The 19070-nt window shown below is 38.8% G+C and overlaps 1 protein-coding gene across 14 annotated transcripts in view; it reads right to left on the reverse strand.

The window, feature by feature from the left end:
• The window catches only part of SLC10A7 (solute carrier family 10 member 7), a 135037-nt gene that overhangs the window by 5296 nt on the left and 110671 nt on the right, over positions 1-19070 (reverse strand). For 13 of the 14 annotated variants that reach the window (XM_015861163.3, XM_015861161.3, XM_015861160.3 and 10 more), the window contains 3 exons: positions 18642-18693; positions 17075-17148; positions 1537-1682 (listed from right to left, as the gene is read on the reverse strand). In XM_015861163.3, coding sequence (XP_015716649.1) covers positions 1537-1682; positions 17075-17148; positions 18642-18693 — 272 coding nt within the window. The remainder of the gene's footprint in view (positions 1-1536; positions 1683-17074; positions 17149-18641; positions 18694-19070) is intronic. The other variant, XM_085544956.1, reaches the window with a different exon arrangement.

The following is a 19070-nucleotide window of genomic DNA, read 5'->3' on the forward strand; positions in this document are numbered from 1 at the left end:
GGTTGACTTTTCTGATGCCCTGTTTAAAGGCTGAGTTAACTTGCAGCAACTGACAGCAGCCCCTAAAGGCCCTCATCACCCCTGAGCATCAGGGAGGTCTGGATGAACTCCAGCCAACTGCTGGTCTTGGCAGCAGGGAGCAGTCAGACGATGAAGAGAAACCTGCATTGCAGGGATTGTTTCTGTCACTGGTACTGACTTCAGACTACTGTTCTTCAGGTGAAGCACATTATTTTCTTTAGGCAATCTGACCCACAATTATTTCTGATAGTTAAAACCAAATATCATTGTTTCAGACTGCTGGAATTTCTGAATTTATATATGATTTGCAAATTTCCAGTTTTGGATGCTAAGATAAATACAGCTTAATGAGACCTGATTTCTGGACTCACTGCTGGAAAACTGGAAGCTTTCCTGCTATTTATAATTCGGATAATCATAAATGGAGCAATGCAAAGTGACTGCGTTTGGAACCAGCACTCAAATTAGCACAGTAATTTTGATGAAGTAGTAAAATGCTGGTCTGTTGAATTTTGCAGAAAACTGGAAACAAGGAAGATAAAAAAAATAATTCTTCACCGACAAGTGAAAAATGAGGAGTACTGGTGAAGCCGGGCCTTCTACAGTATGGCTCAACCTTCACTTAGCATGACTGTCTAAAGCTACTTTAGTTGTCACAGCTTCTTGATCCTTGTCATCTCAAAACATTAAAGACAGTATTATAATCAGTGGCAAAGAATAGCCAGCTGTGAGGTGATTATTACTGTTCTGAGAACATGACTGAAACCACTGCAATTATTTCATGTATGTCACAGAATGGCTCTCATATGTGAGTAGCTTCAATCAGCACTGATATAAATGCAACTTGAATCAGTGAAACCAGTGCAAAAACCTCTAGTTTAGTCTATAATCCTGTAGGCTACTTCACATTTTTGACATGAAATATAATGCACCAAACTTCTGTAGACTTCTGGTTACTGTAAAGGGTGGTCTAAGTAAAAACTATATGATGAACCAAAACAAAAACGCAACCTTCCCCCCCACCAAAACAAACAAAAAAAACCAATACAAAACATTTCCATCTTGTTTCAATACAGTTCCCAAAGGGCCCCCATTTTAGCTGATTCCTGTCCTGAAGCTCTCATGCCAGTAGAGTTCACATATTTTACCTCTTCATGAAAGATCCCATCACATCTCCACAGGAGGGGATGCAAAGCAGTGATTACTATCCAAAGACTAAACCATTTCTGCTGGGTAAAATTTGAATTCATAATTTGAATGCTTACTGTAGGGAAATGTACAAGCTGTAGAGGTCTAACTTCTGCATTCAAACTTTTATGAACACAAGGAGCATGAAGTTCAACCTTTTTAACATGTCACTAATGTGACGATCACTGTCTAAGTAAAGAAACAGAAAAATCCCTACCATAGGATCCACAAGAAGGAACCTGAAGAGTTTAAGATTTGTGTTCAGATTTTTTTTCACCATTGCAGACTTTCCATTATAATTTAAAAAAAAGAAAAGGCAATTCTTACCTTTTGCCTAGAAACCATCCAAGATTTTATTGTTGGTACCAAAAGACTGCCAAGAAGAATCTGAGCAGGATGATAGATGAGTAAGGGGACAGAAATTAAGGATAAGTGTTCGTAACCTGCAAATACTATCTTCAGCATTGGAATCCCTGCAAGCAGAAAAACAGAAGATGGACTCTTAAATAAGAGAGTCAAACAGAAACACAAAGCATTTCATGTTGGACTGAAAAAAAACCACAAAAAAACAACAACACAAAAGAATCCCAAAATCAAAATGAAGTTTTACAGTAAAACAAACAAATAAACAAAAGGCCCACTCAAACAAACCTGGAAGAAAATGAACAACAACAAAACACATCTGCCTGGGTAAGTTCTGTGCCACAAAGGAAGTAGGGAAATGCTGCAAAATATTTTCTTTAGTGATGCTGATAGTTGCAAACTCCTGCTGATGTAAAACACATTTGTGCCACAGTAGGAATGTTCAGTTGCTGAGTATAAGTCTGTACTGTTTATTTACTCCTTCCCCTTGCTATGCTGTTTTAGATTTTTGTGATTGTCCTCCATCCAGAGGATCGCTCAGCTCCTGCTTCTTCACTCCATTCACTACCAGAGGAGGGTTTCCTGGCATGGTCCTTGCCAATAAGTACTCAAATTACAGACTTTCCTGCTTATAATGATTCATGCAGAGTGGAGAGTCAAGAACTGTGCAGGTAAGTGCTCATGTGTTAGAGAACAAAACTCTGCTCTAAGCATATGTTACAGAAAATAGTGTGAGAAAGAAAGATTTAGTGAACTGAATGAGCAATAAGAAGTAGTCATACCTGTGATGAATAAGGTAGCAGGAAGAGTACAGAAGCTGCTAGGTGCTGGAAGAGGTGAGTTTTAAGAGCTAGACATAGGCCATTTTCCCAGAGAGCTTAAATTTGTACTCAACAGTGCTAATTCCAATAGACATCTCCGTATGTAACCTTCCCACTTGATGAAGTAATATGTAAGATTAAATTTGATTTGGTTTTGCGATAATGAAACTGATTATGCTGACTTTGAACATGTTATTATTGAAAATGATCTGTTGAAATCTTGCGTTTTTGTTACCATGCTCCAGAAAGCATGGGTGCAGGCAATACTTGCTACCATCTCATCTCATTTGACTAGACATTTGGATAGATTCAGACAAGATTTACTGCTCTTCCTTGGGAACCTCCAGAGAATATACCTTACTTTCTCCCTGGTTAAAAATGTCATTCTAGGAATCTTCCACCAGCATCAACTTTGCAGGAAACAAGACTAGGCAAGAGTTTTCACAGAGCACACCTAAGTCTTCTTTCTCAGCAGTGACAATAAGCTGAGCATTGTGGCACATGCCCCTACATTCCCCCATTAGTACATTGATCAACCACAGTTGCCATATTTACATAAATCTCTGTCTATCTTGGATATATTCCCGTTCTCAAGACACTTCCAGACTTCCCTTAATAAAAGCAGCCTCCTTCCTATATGAAGAAGCATAGCCGATAGTGGGCCACTGGTGGCCCATTACTGCTCACACATATCTAGGCTTGCTGAAACTTGCACGCTATTTCCACAGCACAATTTCTTGCAATTATTTTAACTAGTTTCATCACATTAAACTATTAACAATTTCATCCCCGTACTAGTAGATTTTTCCTAAGGGGCTATTTCCAGAGAAATACTAAATCAAATAAAGGCTTGCATGCTTAATTCAATATTAATAAATTGTTACCCTTAAAACAGTATCACCAACATAGCAGAACTGTTTAGTATTAACACTAATCTCTAGCTCTTGGGATTAGACAGTATTTGGACAGAAAGTAAGTGGGCATTTGCATTGTATTATGGAGTGTAATTTGCTTCAAATGCCCATCACAGCGTTTTTGTAAACAGATAATGATTTTATTACCTGTTTCCAAGTCTCAACTACACCCTTGTGGGTCTTTTTCTGTTCTCTAACCACAGAAAAAATAAAGTAATACTGCTATATTTATGTTCATGTGACAGCACCTGGTGTTTTGGTAGTGCAGTTTCATCCACAGATCCCAGAACATTTTAGTAAGCTGAACAGGACTCCTACAGAGAATCAGAGAGCATGAAGATGACTAACCTGGGATTGCACAGAAAACTAACAGTGGAGACATGAACAGAATGGATCCAAAGTGACTGAGGCATTCTTTAAATTACTGTGCGTTTTCTGAATGGAAAATAAGAGAAATTCTAGACCAAAAGGTAAATTCTCTAGAGGAAAGCTATTTCAGTAAAATAGGAAAGGAAAATTTAAGCAGTCAAATATAGATACAAGATACTGTAGTTAGTGTGACAATGTAATTAGTTTGCAGGGTGGAAAGAGATTCTTAACTCACAGCTCATTTAAATACATGTCAAAACAATAGGTTCACACAAGCCACTAATGTGCAATTAAAGTTCCTGCTATTTACTAGGAAAAGCTAACAGGTAAAAAGAGAAAGCAGTCAATTTTGCACATACACACTTGTTTAAAGGGAAGAAACAGCCCTGCTGCCTTTTTACAAACTTCTCAGCTTTTGCAATTCCGACATTGCCAGTATGCAGCTCTCTCAGAAAACGTTTCATGACAGAGATCCATAGGCTACAGTCACAAACGCTTATGTCAGGAGCAGTAGCACAAAGCTAACAAAGCAGCATGGGATTTTTATTTGTTTTTAAAAACGTTCTCTAAACTTTCTATCCCACTGCATAGTAACTGCAAGCATCAGTACGACAGCTAATGTTTTCCAAATGCATAAAACTGATACAAGTTCCTACTAAGGAAAAATATATTTTACTACCGATTATTCCCTCTGTTAAGAGCAGAAGAAATTGGGGGTGGGTGTTTGTTTTTCTAAAATATGCCATTTGCTCCCCAGAACATAAGCAACAACAAAATGAAAAGCAAATATCAGCCAAAGGAAGAAAAGTGACACTGCAATAACTGGGCTGATGCATTACGCTAAATCTTTGCACAGAATGTATTTTCAAAATGAGGTTATGAACTAGCGCTAAGAGAAGCTATAACAGAAACACTGAAACAGTAGTGACATGAACAGATGCTGCTATAACAAAACTAATAAAGTAAGATGAGCTTAAATCTTTCAGATAGATAGCAAGGAATAAAGGTACTAAGCAAAATAAAACTTTATCATCTTTATTTTGTGTTGTCCACTCTTTTCCTCATCATTTATAGCCTATTGCTCACAGTGTTAATAGAGTATGATGGCTATACTTAGTATAACTTCAGTAAAATTTCGCACAGTATCAAATAACTTACAGCAACCAAGCCACTGGAATAGCTGTAATTCTCTTCAGTTTCCTCAAAGAACACTGCAGTTGCACCCTGTGACCCCCTCACATTACTGGGGTATTTATTTACACAATTGAGTGCTAAGGCTGCATTAACTTGTGTAAAAAATGATATCTGAAAGGATTTGTTGTTCTCTTTTCACAGAGCCATTAGAATCACACTTAAGTGCTTTTCAAGGTCGTTGTGCCAACTTGCTTGGATCCCAGTGCAAGGTCTTCCACCTGGGTCACTGCAACCCCTGCTATCAGAATGAACTGCGGGATGTAAGGATAGAGCACAGTCCTGATGAAAAGGATTTGGGGGTACTGGTGGCAAGCTGGTACTGGTTGGCAAGCTGGACATGAGCCAGCAATATGCCCTACAGCCCAGAAAGTCAAATGTATCTAGGGCTGCATCAAAAGCAGCATGGCCAGCAGATCGAGGGGAGGAGATCCTGTCCCTCTATGTTGTGCTGGTGAGGCCGCACCTGGAGTAATGCATCCAGACGTGGAGTCCTCAGCACAGAAGAGACATGGATCTGTTACAGCGTGTCCAAAGGAGGGCCACAAAAATGATCCAAGGGATGGATGGATGGATGGCTACAAGAAGGAAAGGTACAAACTTTAGCAGGGTCTGTTGTGACAGGACAAGGGAAATGGTTTGGAAGCAAAAGAGGGGTAGATTTAGACTGGATTTTTTCTTTACAGTAAGGGTAATGAAGCACTGAAACAGGTTCCCCAAAGAGGTGGTGGGAGCCCTGTCCTTGGAGACATTAAAGGTGAGGCTGGATGGGGCTCTAAGCAGCCTGGCCTAGTTGCATATGTCCCTGTTCATTGCAAGGGAGCAGCACTAGATGGCTTTCAATGCTCTCTTCCAAATCAAAAGAGTCTTAAAAAAATTAACAAAAAGATTGTGTACAAACTGAGAAGTTTTAAAATTGCTGTGGTGGTCTGAAGGGTCATGTCACAAACATCAACTCACGTTGCTGCAGTTTATGATGTTCCAGGCTTCAAGCAGCTATGTTCAGCTCCTCTGACAAAGAGCCTCACTCACTACATATGACTTGAGGAAAGAGTGGAAATGTGGTACTCAGCTGCGTGAGAAAACAGTACTTCACCTGACCAGGAGCACAAAGAGGAACAGCAGAAATGAGAATACACTGAGATAATTCCATAGATATCCCCTACAAGCAAGATGACAAATATTCTTAGCATTTTATTCTGAATTTGCCTCTTCTCCTTTGTTCAGCTTTGTTCTCTTGTCACTCACTATTCACCCATTTTCCTCCTAGTTCTTGGGTTCCAGCACTCAAAGGATACATTTTTCCTTCTTTCTGTTCATTTTTTTTCCCTCTCTTCTTCTTACTCCTCCATTTCCATGCTTCTAGGCAATTTTTGTTTGCTTCCCAGTACCTTCAATATTGCTCTCACTTGCAGCAGCATAAAACAGGGGTACGCCCACTAATACTAGTAAACTGCCAACAGGGCCGCAGCAACAAAGAGAAGGAAGCTTGCCTGTGATCATTCACTTTTCCTCCTTTCTGCATTCTCACTCAGCCCATTTCATGCAAGAACATCACATGAACCTGAAGGACTGCTAACAAAGAGAATCTGTTGATCTTTCATCTATGACCTTCTACAGCAGCAAAGAGTGAGAAGACCACTCTCATCTTCCGGTATGGGAAGCCCTGGTTGCTCTCCATTGCTTTAGGGTATTCCACTCTTGCTCCAAGGCTGTGGCTTATCAGCCCTGGCTTAAGGCCCCTATTTATCTAGTAGCTTAAACAGCTGAAAGCTATTTAGCCTTCCTCCAGCTCTGTACCCACTATAACCTCCCACCATGCTCCCCTTTCCCACTTTCAAAGTTGGTTACCACCTTTGTAAAAGGTCTATGAAAATGGTTTGCTGTACCTGTCTGTGTTCAGTTAACTGTAAAGTAATAATAATAAAAATCCTAAAACATCTGAAAATATTTTTAAGAGAATTTAAATATAGGACTCTTTTCATCTAGCTATCAGAGCAGTAATATAAATGAAGCAAATTAATTTTAATGCTCCAAGGTACTGATTCTGTGTCACTGTCACTGATGGGATCCAGCCAGACTTTATGAGATGGCATTTGACTTTATGGAAGTGAGCACTATGCACGCATTTACAATTTTACAGGGACTTTAAGCTGTCATGCTGAAAAATGTTTATAAAACATTAATCAAAAAATGCCTCTTTAATACAATGCATTGTCTGAAAGATGTTAGGAGGCACATATTGTAAATGGATTCTTTTTCTGACTAAAGTAATTTCTACCAAAAGCCTTTCCCCACTGCTATACAAGTACACTGTGTGGAAAGATAAAGAGCACTTTCTCAGCACATTACTACCTGATTCAAACACTTGGGAAATCACTAATGTACAGCATGCCATATTTCCATGTCACACATGACACATTTGTCTAAAATTACCCAACAGAGTTTGACATTGCAGCACATTCCAGAGCAGGGCTTTCAACTGACATCTGCCAAGTAAGAACTTCAAGTAAGAGCTTTCTTCTTCTAACAAGCAAGTAAGAGTTTTCTTTTATCCTATGCCCATGATGGAAGTGATAAAACAATAAGTACTGGAAATCAGCTTTTTTTTTTCTATTTTAATATGTTTATTTTATGCTCACTGAATGTGTAAGCTCCCCTCAAAGCAGTGTTTCATCATTTGTTGTTTTCTATCACACTGCAATGGGTTCAGAGAACTTAATAGAACATTTTTATTACCACCGAAACACAGGCCATTATCTCTCACACCCAGAGCAGAATTATTGCTAGATGCTCTACTTACATACTTTTTCCTCTTAAATGTCCTCACAACAAACAATTTATCCTAAAACTTTACTGCTTACATTACAGAAACGCATTCCAAATCACAAAATGCTCCAGCATTTCTCCTTAGCAAAAAAGGTTTGGTATAAAACAGAGGTCACTGCAAAGGCTATGGAAGCACTAGGAATCAGAGCATCAAACAACTGTTACAAAGAAACACCAGAAGTACTTAGAAGAAAATCCTTTATCTTTAGATTTACAGTTCTCTTTTCCACTCATCTATTCATTTCAGGATTCTCAATTGCCATAACGTTCAACTGCAACACACAAAATGAAGCAGTTGTATAATGGCAGCTTCTCTGACCCTGTCTGTGCTCTGATGTCTTTCTGAAGAACCTTTTCAGGGGTTGATATGAAGGGATCATCTCTAGGCCAAGTAATATTCCTTTTTTTAAACTGAGAAAAAGCCTTCAAAGAGAAACACATACAGCATTAAAGCTCTCCTAGAATGCCAAAACAGGAATTTTCTGAGCTTAGTCTCGCAAAGACAGTGACAAATGAGCACCTGAAATTTTAGCACAGTTTCAGAATAGCATCACATGCGACTGCGTGGTGAGATCTGGGAACAGGATTAGAAAGAGCTTGTTCATGCACATAGCTACCAGAACATAACCAGCGCACAGATACCAGAATGGCAATATACCATTAATCTCTTGTTGGCAAACTTTCTTATGGATTTCCCCCCCCCCTTTTTTTTTTCCTCCCAGACAAATCACATTGCAATGGTTAGTTTTGAGGAAACAGGGGTTTATACACTGTGTCTGCCTTCAGACTACACAGGAGTAGAGGTTTGTTGTCCTTGCTGAGATTCTGCAATCACACACTGGTATCACAATAAGAGAAGACACTTGCGACAAAATAACCAATTAGGGATTATATTTACTTAATCAACATCTTTACCACAATACATATGCACTGAACTCAAGTTAAATGCTCTTTTCCCAAGACAAGCTTCTTTCAGGCATGGAAATAGCTGAATGACATCTGAATACAAATTACCATACAAATACTTGCTTGCTTGTACAGCCATTTTATGAAGAAAGTACCAATGTAATAGAAAATGGAATTAACTTGGAGGGAGAATAGATTAATGGAAGCTGAGCCTAAAACTGGCAGCCGAACTCTTCCAGAGGTGAAGACTTCCTCAGAGTACAGTCTGGTCATCATTTTCTAACACAACTCCACCTGCAACCCTAGGACTGCTTTTTCGCTCTCAGCCCTCACCAAGAGGTTGTAGACCTTAGAATTATTCTGTACTTTACAGAGGGATCAAGATTGAGAGAAATACATGACCTTCACTACTCTCTTGTCCAGAAAGAAATAACCATTCCAAGATTAGACTCTAATCCGCTATGGTTAGACAGGGCTGCACAATGGTTTGCAGCACTTTTGGTTCACAATTACACTTTGATGACCAAACCTAACACTATCAAAGAAAACTAATGTTGTTGGCAGGGTTAAGGAGACCATCCTTCAGCACAACCACAACTGCCAGCAGATGATACGACAGTGTCTGACTAGGAAGAACCTGCAATGAAAGTAGAACACAAGACTACATTCCCCTTGCCTTTCTACCCACCTCTACACGTGCTCTACAGAGAATTGTGTTTAAAATACTACCAGGGAAAAGAAAAAAGAAAAAGAAAAAAAAAAAGAGTTATTTTTACCTGCACATTTTCATATTCCAGCTCAGTGAGAAGCATAAGGAGAAGAAAAAAAAACAAACAAAAAAGCAAAAAAACCAAAACAATAGCCAGACTCGTGAAAATGTAAAAACAAACATCCATCTAGGAGTTTTTACAAGGTAGTGGCGGGAGATTAAAGGAGTGTGGAATGGTTGCAAAGGAAAATTGTAGTATGAATGGGTCCAGTCCAGTTGTAGGTGAGCAGAGACCCTAATCTTCAAATGCTTTCACCTTTACCCTCCTCCTTATGAAAGAACTGTATTATCAGAATATTCAGCAGGCCTTCACATTACACTACATGATTTACCTCTTCTGGAGAAAGAAACTGAATTATTTTGGGAAGGCTCTGAATCAGAGTGCTGTGATCACACAATGTAACCCATACAATTATGCTAGAATGCAAGAATTTCACTGACAACCATGCTATATTGTAAGAGACTGAGCCAGTCTAACACTCTGGTAAAGAAGAAAAATATGGAATAAGGTATTTCTTTTCTCATAACTAGCAAAGATTTAAAGATAAAAGAAGAAAATCTGACATGCTTTGAATGCTCTTAATAATTATTATTCTTCAGTTAAATAGCTCACTATACTAATCAGCAATTTAAGTTAAATGTAAGTACAGTTACTAAGGAACAGCGCATCTTGATTCTATCAAACTTTTAAGTAAATAAAGGTAGAGGATAGAAGAAAGAACAGTCTGTTTATTTCTGGAGTTTCAACATGTGTTCAGATGGGAAGTGATGTTTAATGAACAACATAGGCAATCTTACCAGCTGCTAACAATGAAACATTTAACACCAACAACAGAAGACTAGATCCTCAGGCTCCAGAACATCTCCACCCACCTGACAACATGGTAGTAATCATTAGCAGGGAACATGAGAAGGAATTGAACCATCACAAGTCATACTTTAGATGTGTCTTATCCTTAATTTGGGATCACAGCGCAGGCACTTCAGTGTTGTGAGCTGATCCTAGCTATTCAGTGCTTTTTGTTACTTCAATTTCAATTCACTCTTCGTATACACACACACACATAGAAGACATGCGGTAAAATCTTCCTTGTAATTCACCAGAAATATCTTAGATTTGAAGTTCAAACAGAGTTTAAGCAGTTCCTTCTTTTCTCTACAATTCTTGTAATCAATAGCTTTTGAAGCTTAACATGTTAGACCCACTAATGGAACAATTTCTGGAAAGAGTTTGACAGCTGAGGCCAACATCTCTCCGAGCACTGAAGCTTCGATTGTAGATTTTGTTTCCATTTAAAAAAAACCTACTATAGCTACTGCTACAATTCCATAAAGACCTGTAAAATATTCCTGATTAATTGCTCTCAGTTTACCCATTCGAGTGAGTGGTGTTAAATAGCACCTGCTATTACTTCTGTAAGCATTAGAAGGAAAGGATTACTTTCCAAACTATTTTCTAACTAGATTTTTTTGAAGTCTTTTTCACCAGCAGCCTTGATGCAAAGAAAAAACATGATGCCACAAACTCTTTATAGACTGTAAAAGAAAGCACTTCATTCAATAAAAATATTTCTTAGGAATGCTAGCATGATTTTTCCTTCAATTTTCTCTTTACTTGATTTCTGTAGCCAAAAAGAGATGCAGACCAGAAAAGCTTTGATGTTCCAGTCATTGCAGAAGACTTTTGAAGAAAACAGCACAGTACCTAGAAATACTGGGGGAATAACTATTGCCCATCCTAAAACTGCAGGAGTCAGGGTTGTGTGCCTGCAGCAGTCACAGCAGTTTTCAGAGGATGATCCCTCTTCTAGATTCCCAAGACTGTACCATACAAGGACTGAGAAATTTCTAAGTTTGCTGCTGTTGCTCTGATTTTTATTTAATTTGTATTTATTTTTTACATTTTCACACCCACTCATTCCAAAGTGTCTAGAGCCAACAGCTCAGCCTGGCTGCCAGGTGCACAGAGAGTGGCAAATGTAGATGCAAGTCTCTCAGGGAGACTCAACATCATCTTCAATACTCTGCAGTTTTAGTGTGGGTGACACTTGTAGCCTCTGCCAGCTTGAGGTACAAAAAAAAACAACAAAAAGAGGAATCTTGAGTCATGTCCAAACGTGGATCTTCCCAAGGGTAACCTGTCAGCTGTCTGCTGAGTATAATGTACTTTTTAAAAGTAGATAAATTAACTTTAACTGTTTCTGGTGGGGAGGGAGGGTTGAGGAGGCTCTGGTGTCATTACCATTTTACAGATGGATATGTGCGTTTATTTTTTTTATTATTATTATAAAGAGGTATGAGCTCGCTGTCATTAAAAACCTGCAATCTGGTTTTTAGTGTCTGATCCAATTACGTGTACATCTGGGAAGACACACAACCAAATAAATAATTGGAGAGGTGAAACTCTGAAATGACAATTGTTATTCATCGATCTTTTTCTCTAAGTCGAGATTGAGAGATGTAAACTTCAAGTGAACGAGATCTCCTGGGTGAGATTCTGCAGTTCAAACACAGTAAACAACTGTTGTCCTCTGATGCACATTTTAGTACTGCTGGAGGCAAACTTTCTAAATATTAATAAAAATCCTACTACTGGCAGAGTATACAGATGAAAAGGAAGCCTGGGAGCCAGTGCAGAATTTCTAGCCACATTCAAAGTCTAATCAAAGAATTCTTCGAGTCAAAATAGAACGGAGATTCCCTAATTTTCTCCAGTATTTCCCCTCCTGAAATCACAGAGAGATAAAAATTGAGTAAACTGCAATATTTAAACATGCTATATAGCAAGCCTGGTGCAAAAAAAAAAAAAAAAAAGCAACAGAGAATCAGTTACTCTGTGTTCAAAAGCCACTAGAATTCATTGGACTAAACCATTTCTGACATTAGCATTGGCCTGCTAGGCATTTTCTTCCTGAAAGCACAGCTTTGGGATGCCCTGGTATGAAGGAGACAAGCAGCACGTACTTGCCCAGCCATGCATACAAGCAGCAAGGGAACATAAAAGAGATGCTCTGATGAAGACCACCCGAGCAACCACAGGCTGCTCAGAACTGTCAGTTTGACTTCTCGTGGAGAGATTCTTCAAGTGAGTGGTGGGCTTTGTATTAGAGAAATGCTTGCACGTGCAAAGTGACGTTCCACCTTGGGTAGATTAGGCAGTGTGTGCCAGTAGAAAACATTTATACCGTTCTGATAACATAAATTCTCAGAGATGAGAACAACTTTTCAGTTCAGCCCAAAGAGTCACAGTATCAATAACTGTGGAAGGTTCCAGCAACCACCAAATTCCTTGAGATCTCAGGAATAGGTTTGGGATCAACATGGCCCTCCTATTTCTAACTCTTTGGCAAAAGTGAGGGGTACATATTGGCCCAGACACAGCCTCCACAAGGCACTCGCTCTTTCCACCATAGTACACCATTAATTAGGAATATTCTATAGATCTTTCTGGAATTTTTCATATATTTTAAGCTGGTCACAGCTAGTACCCTGCATGAATAGAGGACAATTCTCAGCCAGGAGCAGAGAAAAGCCACTCTATTTAAAGAATATCACAGAGTTCAGTTTGAACATTCACGTAAAGCAATGCATCTGATTTTTATCATCTCACTTTTCCATTACAGAATGCCTTTGTTGAATTTCAAGCTGTTAGTAATTGGCTGGTGCTGCTTATAGACAATTGAACTGTCTGTGAATCAACTTGTGCACTACGCAGTGCTATTGAGGGCTGTTCAGGGATAGACTATCAATGCTGAATGCAGAAATAAAATGAGTATTTCAAAAACAAATCAGATTGAAATTAAAACCCTACACAGGAAAGTCAGGGCTTTACCTTTTATTTCCAAAATTAATTCTATTATTTCCTGGAAGTATTTACTCTAGAAACTTTGGCTGTGTTACTTTAAGAATTCCATGACAAAAGAACTGGTACATTGTAAAATACAGATGAGGGGAAAACGCTCTGTGCATCACAACCAATACCCTAATTTCATTATAAGGGCTATTAAAAAGAAAAAACAACACAAAACAAAACCAATCTATTGTTCATCACATGTAACACACTGACATTTACACCTGTGGTCACCTGAAAGTATAGCAGTATTACATTTTCTCTTCATAAAATAATTTTACAGGGTAAATGGAAGTATTAAATAGAAATATTTATTGACAATTCTAGTTCTTAATTTTGGAGTGGAAACTTCTGTCTAGCATTTAATTGTGCAAAAAACAATGTTCTGTGCTCAGTTGCAACTTTTGTGCAAGTCCAAGCAACAACTGCAGTATTTTTTAGATGAGCCTCACTGATAGCTTTTCACTTCCTTGAGGCCTCTTCTCTTCTTACTGAATGAACTCCAGGGAATGGCATTATGTCGGGCTCTCCAGATGGATTATGTGAAGCCATAGCTCAATGTCATTTTCAATAGCAAGGCTCATAATTAAAGGTCAAATAGTCACTTCATCTGCAATCAATCAATAGAAGAAGTACTAATACTAAGTACTAATCAATCAATGGCAAATGCACTAATAAAAGCCATGCATCAAATGTCTGCGTATGTGTGTGCTCACATGTACTGTGCATACATGTGAGCAGGAAGAAGGAGAGAAAGAGAACAAAGTGCGGGTGAATGTGCCAGAGGGCATTGTGAGTACTCCGTTTATCCTCACTGCTTTTAAGTTTATATCTTGTTTCACTCATTACATGAAATCTTTCTTCTCCGCATGTGATGCACTACATTAAAAAACAAACAAACAACTGCCAAAGCACCCACCTCTATTCAGAAATTTCTTCTAACTAAGAAACACAAAGGCACCTACTCCGCGTAATTTGTCCTTACACAAACATGCCCTGCACTCTGATCCTTGAGACAAAAAGTGTGTCAACTGTTCTGTCTACAAAATAAAACCCAGCATATGGGAGCAGCACTCATCTCTGTGCAAAGCAAGCACTTATTCATGGATTCAACAGTGGAAGTGGCAGTTGGCCTCATGAGCATGCACTGCATGGGAATTAGTTGGTTTCATAATATGGTGTGGGAGAAAGTGACTTTTATAAAAGTCTTCTCATGCCTTTCCCATTACCACTTCTAAAGCGTTAAAGCTGTCAGCTCTTCTCCCACTTTTGTTGGTACCAGTGGAAACTCCCCGGGGAAGGGACCAGACGTACCTATCTGGAACTACACCTGCCAAGCTGAGAGAAATCATTTTCAAAGCAAAAGAACAAGTGCTGGGGGGTCATTTATACGCTACCACTGGAATCTTGAAGGCAAACAAAGCAGAGTTGCACAATGGATGTGAAATCAGACCCTGAGACGTAGTTATACTTTCAGGCACTGTAATGAAAGGGTGAGGGAAAGACTCTTCCTGCTACAGGAGAACAGAAGGTTTCTCATTGAATGGTCTATAACAAACACCTCTGGACACTGAGAATGTGACAGAACAACAAAAGAATAAAGGGCAAAACAGCTACGTCTGTTCTTGTTTCTGCTAAGATCAGGCTGGACTCTGCTGCAGATAGATTTTACTGTCACTCAGAAACTGCTGATCCTCAAGAACAAATTATATCCTGTCTGCTGTCACCTTCAGTGAAGGAATAAATGCAAGTTGCTCTGGTTAACAAATCTAGTTTACAGCATTAGCACAGAACCATACCTCATCTTATTACGGCTTTACAAAACCTTTCTATTCACACAGAAATGCATATTTAAGCAGCTCTGTCTTATCAGGACCTGGCAATAGTAAGAAAGTAAAATACCAATGGTCTCAAAGCCAGCCAGCTTGAAATTGCTGCACAGTATGCAGGCCTACGTCATGTGAACACTGCAAAAGTAGACAGGAGAGTGATGGGGCCTTTGGCCTTATCAGAGATGGGTTCCCAGAGGCTGCCAGGGCCCACGCTCAATTCAGCACTTAAATACTAACAAAACAATTTGCATTTATTCTTAGAGCCATGGCAAGGGGCAGCAGAATCAACAGAATGCATATAAAACTGATTTCAACAGGAAGAAAAGGAGGGAATTACATGTTTGTGCTATCAAATTCAACCAACTTCTCCTGTGTAATATCACAGTTGTGTCCTAAGTTCCTATGCATCTATGCAGCAAGTACAGCATGGCATTATGATTTCGGTGTGGGGTTGCTTTCTCTAAATACAATTGTAACAATCCTCCCAATTACAACTTCATTTGCTAGCTTAAGCTTCAGTTTTACAGAACATTTGGTTGGAAAGAACCTCAAATGTCATTTATCTTCAGCTTCAACTCAGAATCAGCTCCAGTTTACCGAATCCCCAGCTGAGGCTTGCCTACAATGATAAGAAAATCCAAGACACCAATAGGCAATATATCCCACGGCTAAAGTGTTTTTACATTAGAGTGGTTCCCCTGACTGTTACCTTAAATCTTCCTTGTAACAAAGTTTTTTTCCTTTTCAAAGTCCACTGTGAATGAGGCACTTCTTTTTCCTACTTAGTGTCAACCATTTATGCACTTCGAGATCACTACTTTATTTCTGTCGCATCTCTGAAGAATTCTGGTTATTTCAACCTTCCTGAAGCGTCATTTCTGGTATGCTCCTCCGATCTCCTTACAGTTGTTCACATCATTTTTGAACCCCAAAGATGATGCCATAGTGTCAGAAGCCATAACGTTCTCAACCTACAATACTTTTTCTACCTCTCTGCAATTGATAGGACCATGTATGAAAGGAAATTTAGTTAGATCTAGCATGCACTTGACACATCTATGGGACTGCCGCTCATTTTCTAATTTCCTCCTACACTGTTAGAATTGTTTAAACATTTCAGTAATTTACTACAAAGTTTGACCCGAGGATCTGTAAGTCCCCAGCCCCTCTACATTTCCATTTTGAAAGCAGGCATTATTTTTGCCTTTCTCTTTTCTTCTAGGAACTCATTCACCTCCCACAGTCTGCCAGGGACCCTTGTTAACAACTCCACAGCTCAAGTCTGGCTGAAGCAAAGAATCCAGAGATTACTGTTGCCACATCAAACTGACCTGAAAAGACTGAATGTAATGGACAAAGCAGTACCAGGTAGCTCTAAATGGGATTCTTATGTAGCAGTATGTTGTAATTTACACCAGAACATCTTACCATCACACTGAAGGATTTTAAATGACAAACATCTCAATAGACTTTTGATAAATTAATTCTAATTAATAAAATAATGCCACACACACACACAAAATAAATCTGCAGACTTAGATCCCTATGTTTTGCTCATGTTAAACAAAAGACACTACCATCTACTTGTGATTTCTGAATGCATTCCATGCTTTGATTTTTCACTTATGCATCCTAGTTTTGAAGCATACGATCTCTACTGTGAGACTGGGAAGACAGGCCTTAGAATGTTTTCTGTAACAAAGTTGAAATGTTATCAATACTGGCAACAGAACAGCAGTACAAGAAAAGTCCAGCTTTCTGGAAGTGAGAAGGTGCTACTGTACAACCACTGAAATCTCAGAAAACTCTGTTTCCTGCCCCATAATAAGCACCTATCTTATCTGTGCAGAAATATTATCCTGCTATTAATAATGTACAGACAGTATTACTTCTCACACTAAAATCAAAATCTTTAAGCAGAAAAGCCAGCAATCAACAACTTTTTTTTTTTTTTCTTTCAAGAAAGCAAGGTACAAATACTACTACTGCTGTTCTGCTTAGAAGCTTATCTTCCGACTTACCCAGGGTGAGAGATTTGTGTGTGGAGCAGAAAATGATGGCCACTGTGTCCGCTGGTGTGAAACCAGAGTTATTCCTAGGGAAAAAAAAAAAGTTTTAATAACCTCCATTAGGAAAAAAATCCCTTATAACATCACTGATCAAATACATTACTTTGAGGATCCACATGCATATTCGCATCCCTTTGATCAGTACTAGTGACAGAAATAATTCACAAATGAATGGTAGCGTTTATTTATTTTTAAGCAGTCTTGTTTCTCAGTTGTGGTAAACTCTCTCATGAATATATACTCTCTTGTGAAGGGGAAGAGTTCTAAACACACAGTATATAGGACACAACTTCATTCCAGCAGGGGCTACTTCTGCAAACATACTATACCACAGCAGTGGCCAGCTCACCTCTGTGGAAAAAAGAGTATTACCAAGGATCTCTTTTCCTAGTAATGACAATAAAACACTCAATTTAGGTAGTTCATTGATTGCACACTACAAGCATTGCTTAGAATATGCAGTTTTCTTGCACTTCAGAGAAAAATGTCAGGAAGGGTAGGAAAAAAAAATGACATGCAGAAGTATATGACTGGATCACAGCCTTCGGTCCAAATTTGGAATCCTTGTCTGAGATTCTAAATATTTATCATAGTGTTCATGCTGGTTACAACTTAAAACGTTTTAGATTTTACAGCTGGGACAGATTTTTGCCCCAGCTCAGATTCAGTCATTCAAAAGTTATTCAGTATTTCCTCGCAAGGTCAGAGTATGACCTTGTCACCAAAATATTTTCTTGTGGCACTATAAAAAACGTCTGAGTATCTGTAAGACATGGCACCTTTCATTATGATTCTCTCTTACAGATGTTGTATAATTTATATAAAGCATATGTCTGTTTATTATGGCCCTTCGCATTCAGCAGAGTGCTGCTAAGGAAAACACTCCAGAAAGCACCAATCATAGGACAATGGTGGACATTCTAACTAGCTCAAGTGTTGCCTTTGTATCATTAAGCCTCTCGATAACACCATCCCGACTGTTCTATTTTTCAAGAATTGAATGTACAACTTTTCTTCCTAGTCGATATTTAAAAAGAAAAGAAATATATCTCTACCAAACGTTAGTTCAGGACAACTGTCTGCTAAGAATCACCATATAAATGTAACACATTTGACAAGTACAAAGAAGATGGGACTGCCAGCCCAGCAAATGTGTCTTGAGATGTAAAAAGTCAAACTGAGTTCTCTCTCTCATATGTCATCAGCATGTCTGCAGGGCAAATTATACCTTCAGTGACATCTGTGCAAATCCATTTTTTTTCAGTGGATGAGATATAGCAGTGATTGATTGAGATTTAACAACTCTGTAATTAACACACGAGAAAGGACAGAATTCAGACCCTGTTCTCTTAGCTTACAAAATCCTAACAGAGAAAATGCAGTAAGGGCAATATGAGACACCAAAATGAGGTCACCCCTATTCAGAAACCCACTGTATACATTATACAATTTTGTATCACCCAAAACAAGAGTATCACACACAAATATTCAAGTGCTCTGTTTCAGGACACTCGATTACCTTGTAGAGAAGAGGAAAGTCAAAAACATGAAGCTCATCTGAACAGAAAATACTGAAAGAGAAACAAGTTAAAATTAGACTTACATTGCAGCAGTAAATGTCCCTTAAATCCCCATCAGTGCTGTGCACCTGCCTTTTGTACCTACACAAGAGATCAGAAGCCAGGCTGGACCAAGTCAATCCAGAGAAACCCAATGACAGACAACCCTTAAAGCTGTTGATTAGGACAATCGTGTCTGGAAGAGCAACACGCACCATCATATCTGAGAAAGCCAGCACTAGTATTCTGGCTACACAGGTTCTTCCTGCGGTAACTTCTGAATCAAGTATTTGTTGAAACAGTGAATGACAGAAGCTCACTGTTGTGTGCTGCTCATCTGTTTTTACTAGTTTTGCTTATTGGGTAAACAACATAACATTTCTTGGATG

Source organism: Coturnix japonica, chromosome 4, assembly GCF_054131305.1.
Source record: "Coturnix japonica strain WE chromosome 4, WE-NBRP24, whole genome shotgun sequence".
Classification (NCBI taxonomy): Eukaryota; Metazoa; Chordata; class Aves; order Galliformes; family Phasianidae; genus Coturnix; species Coturnix japonica.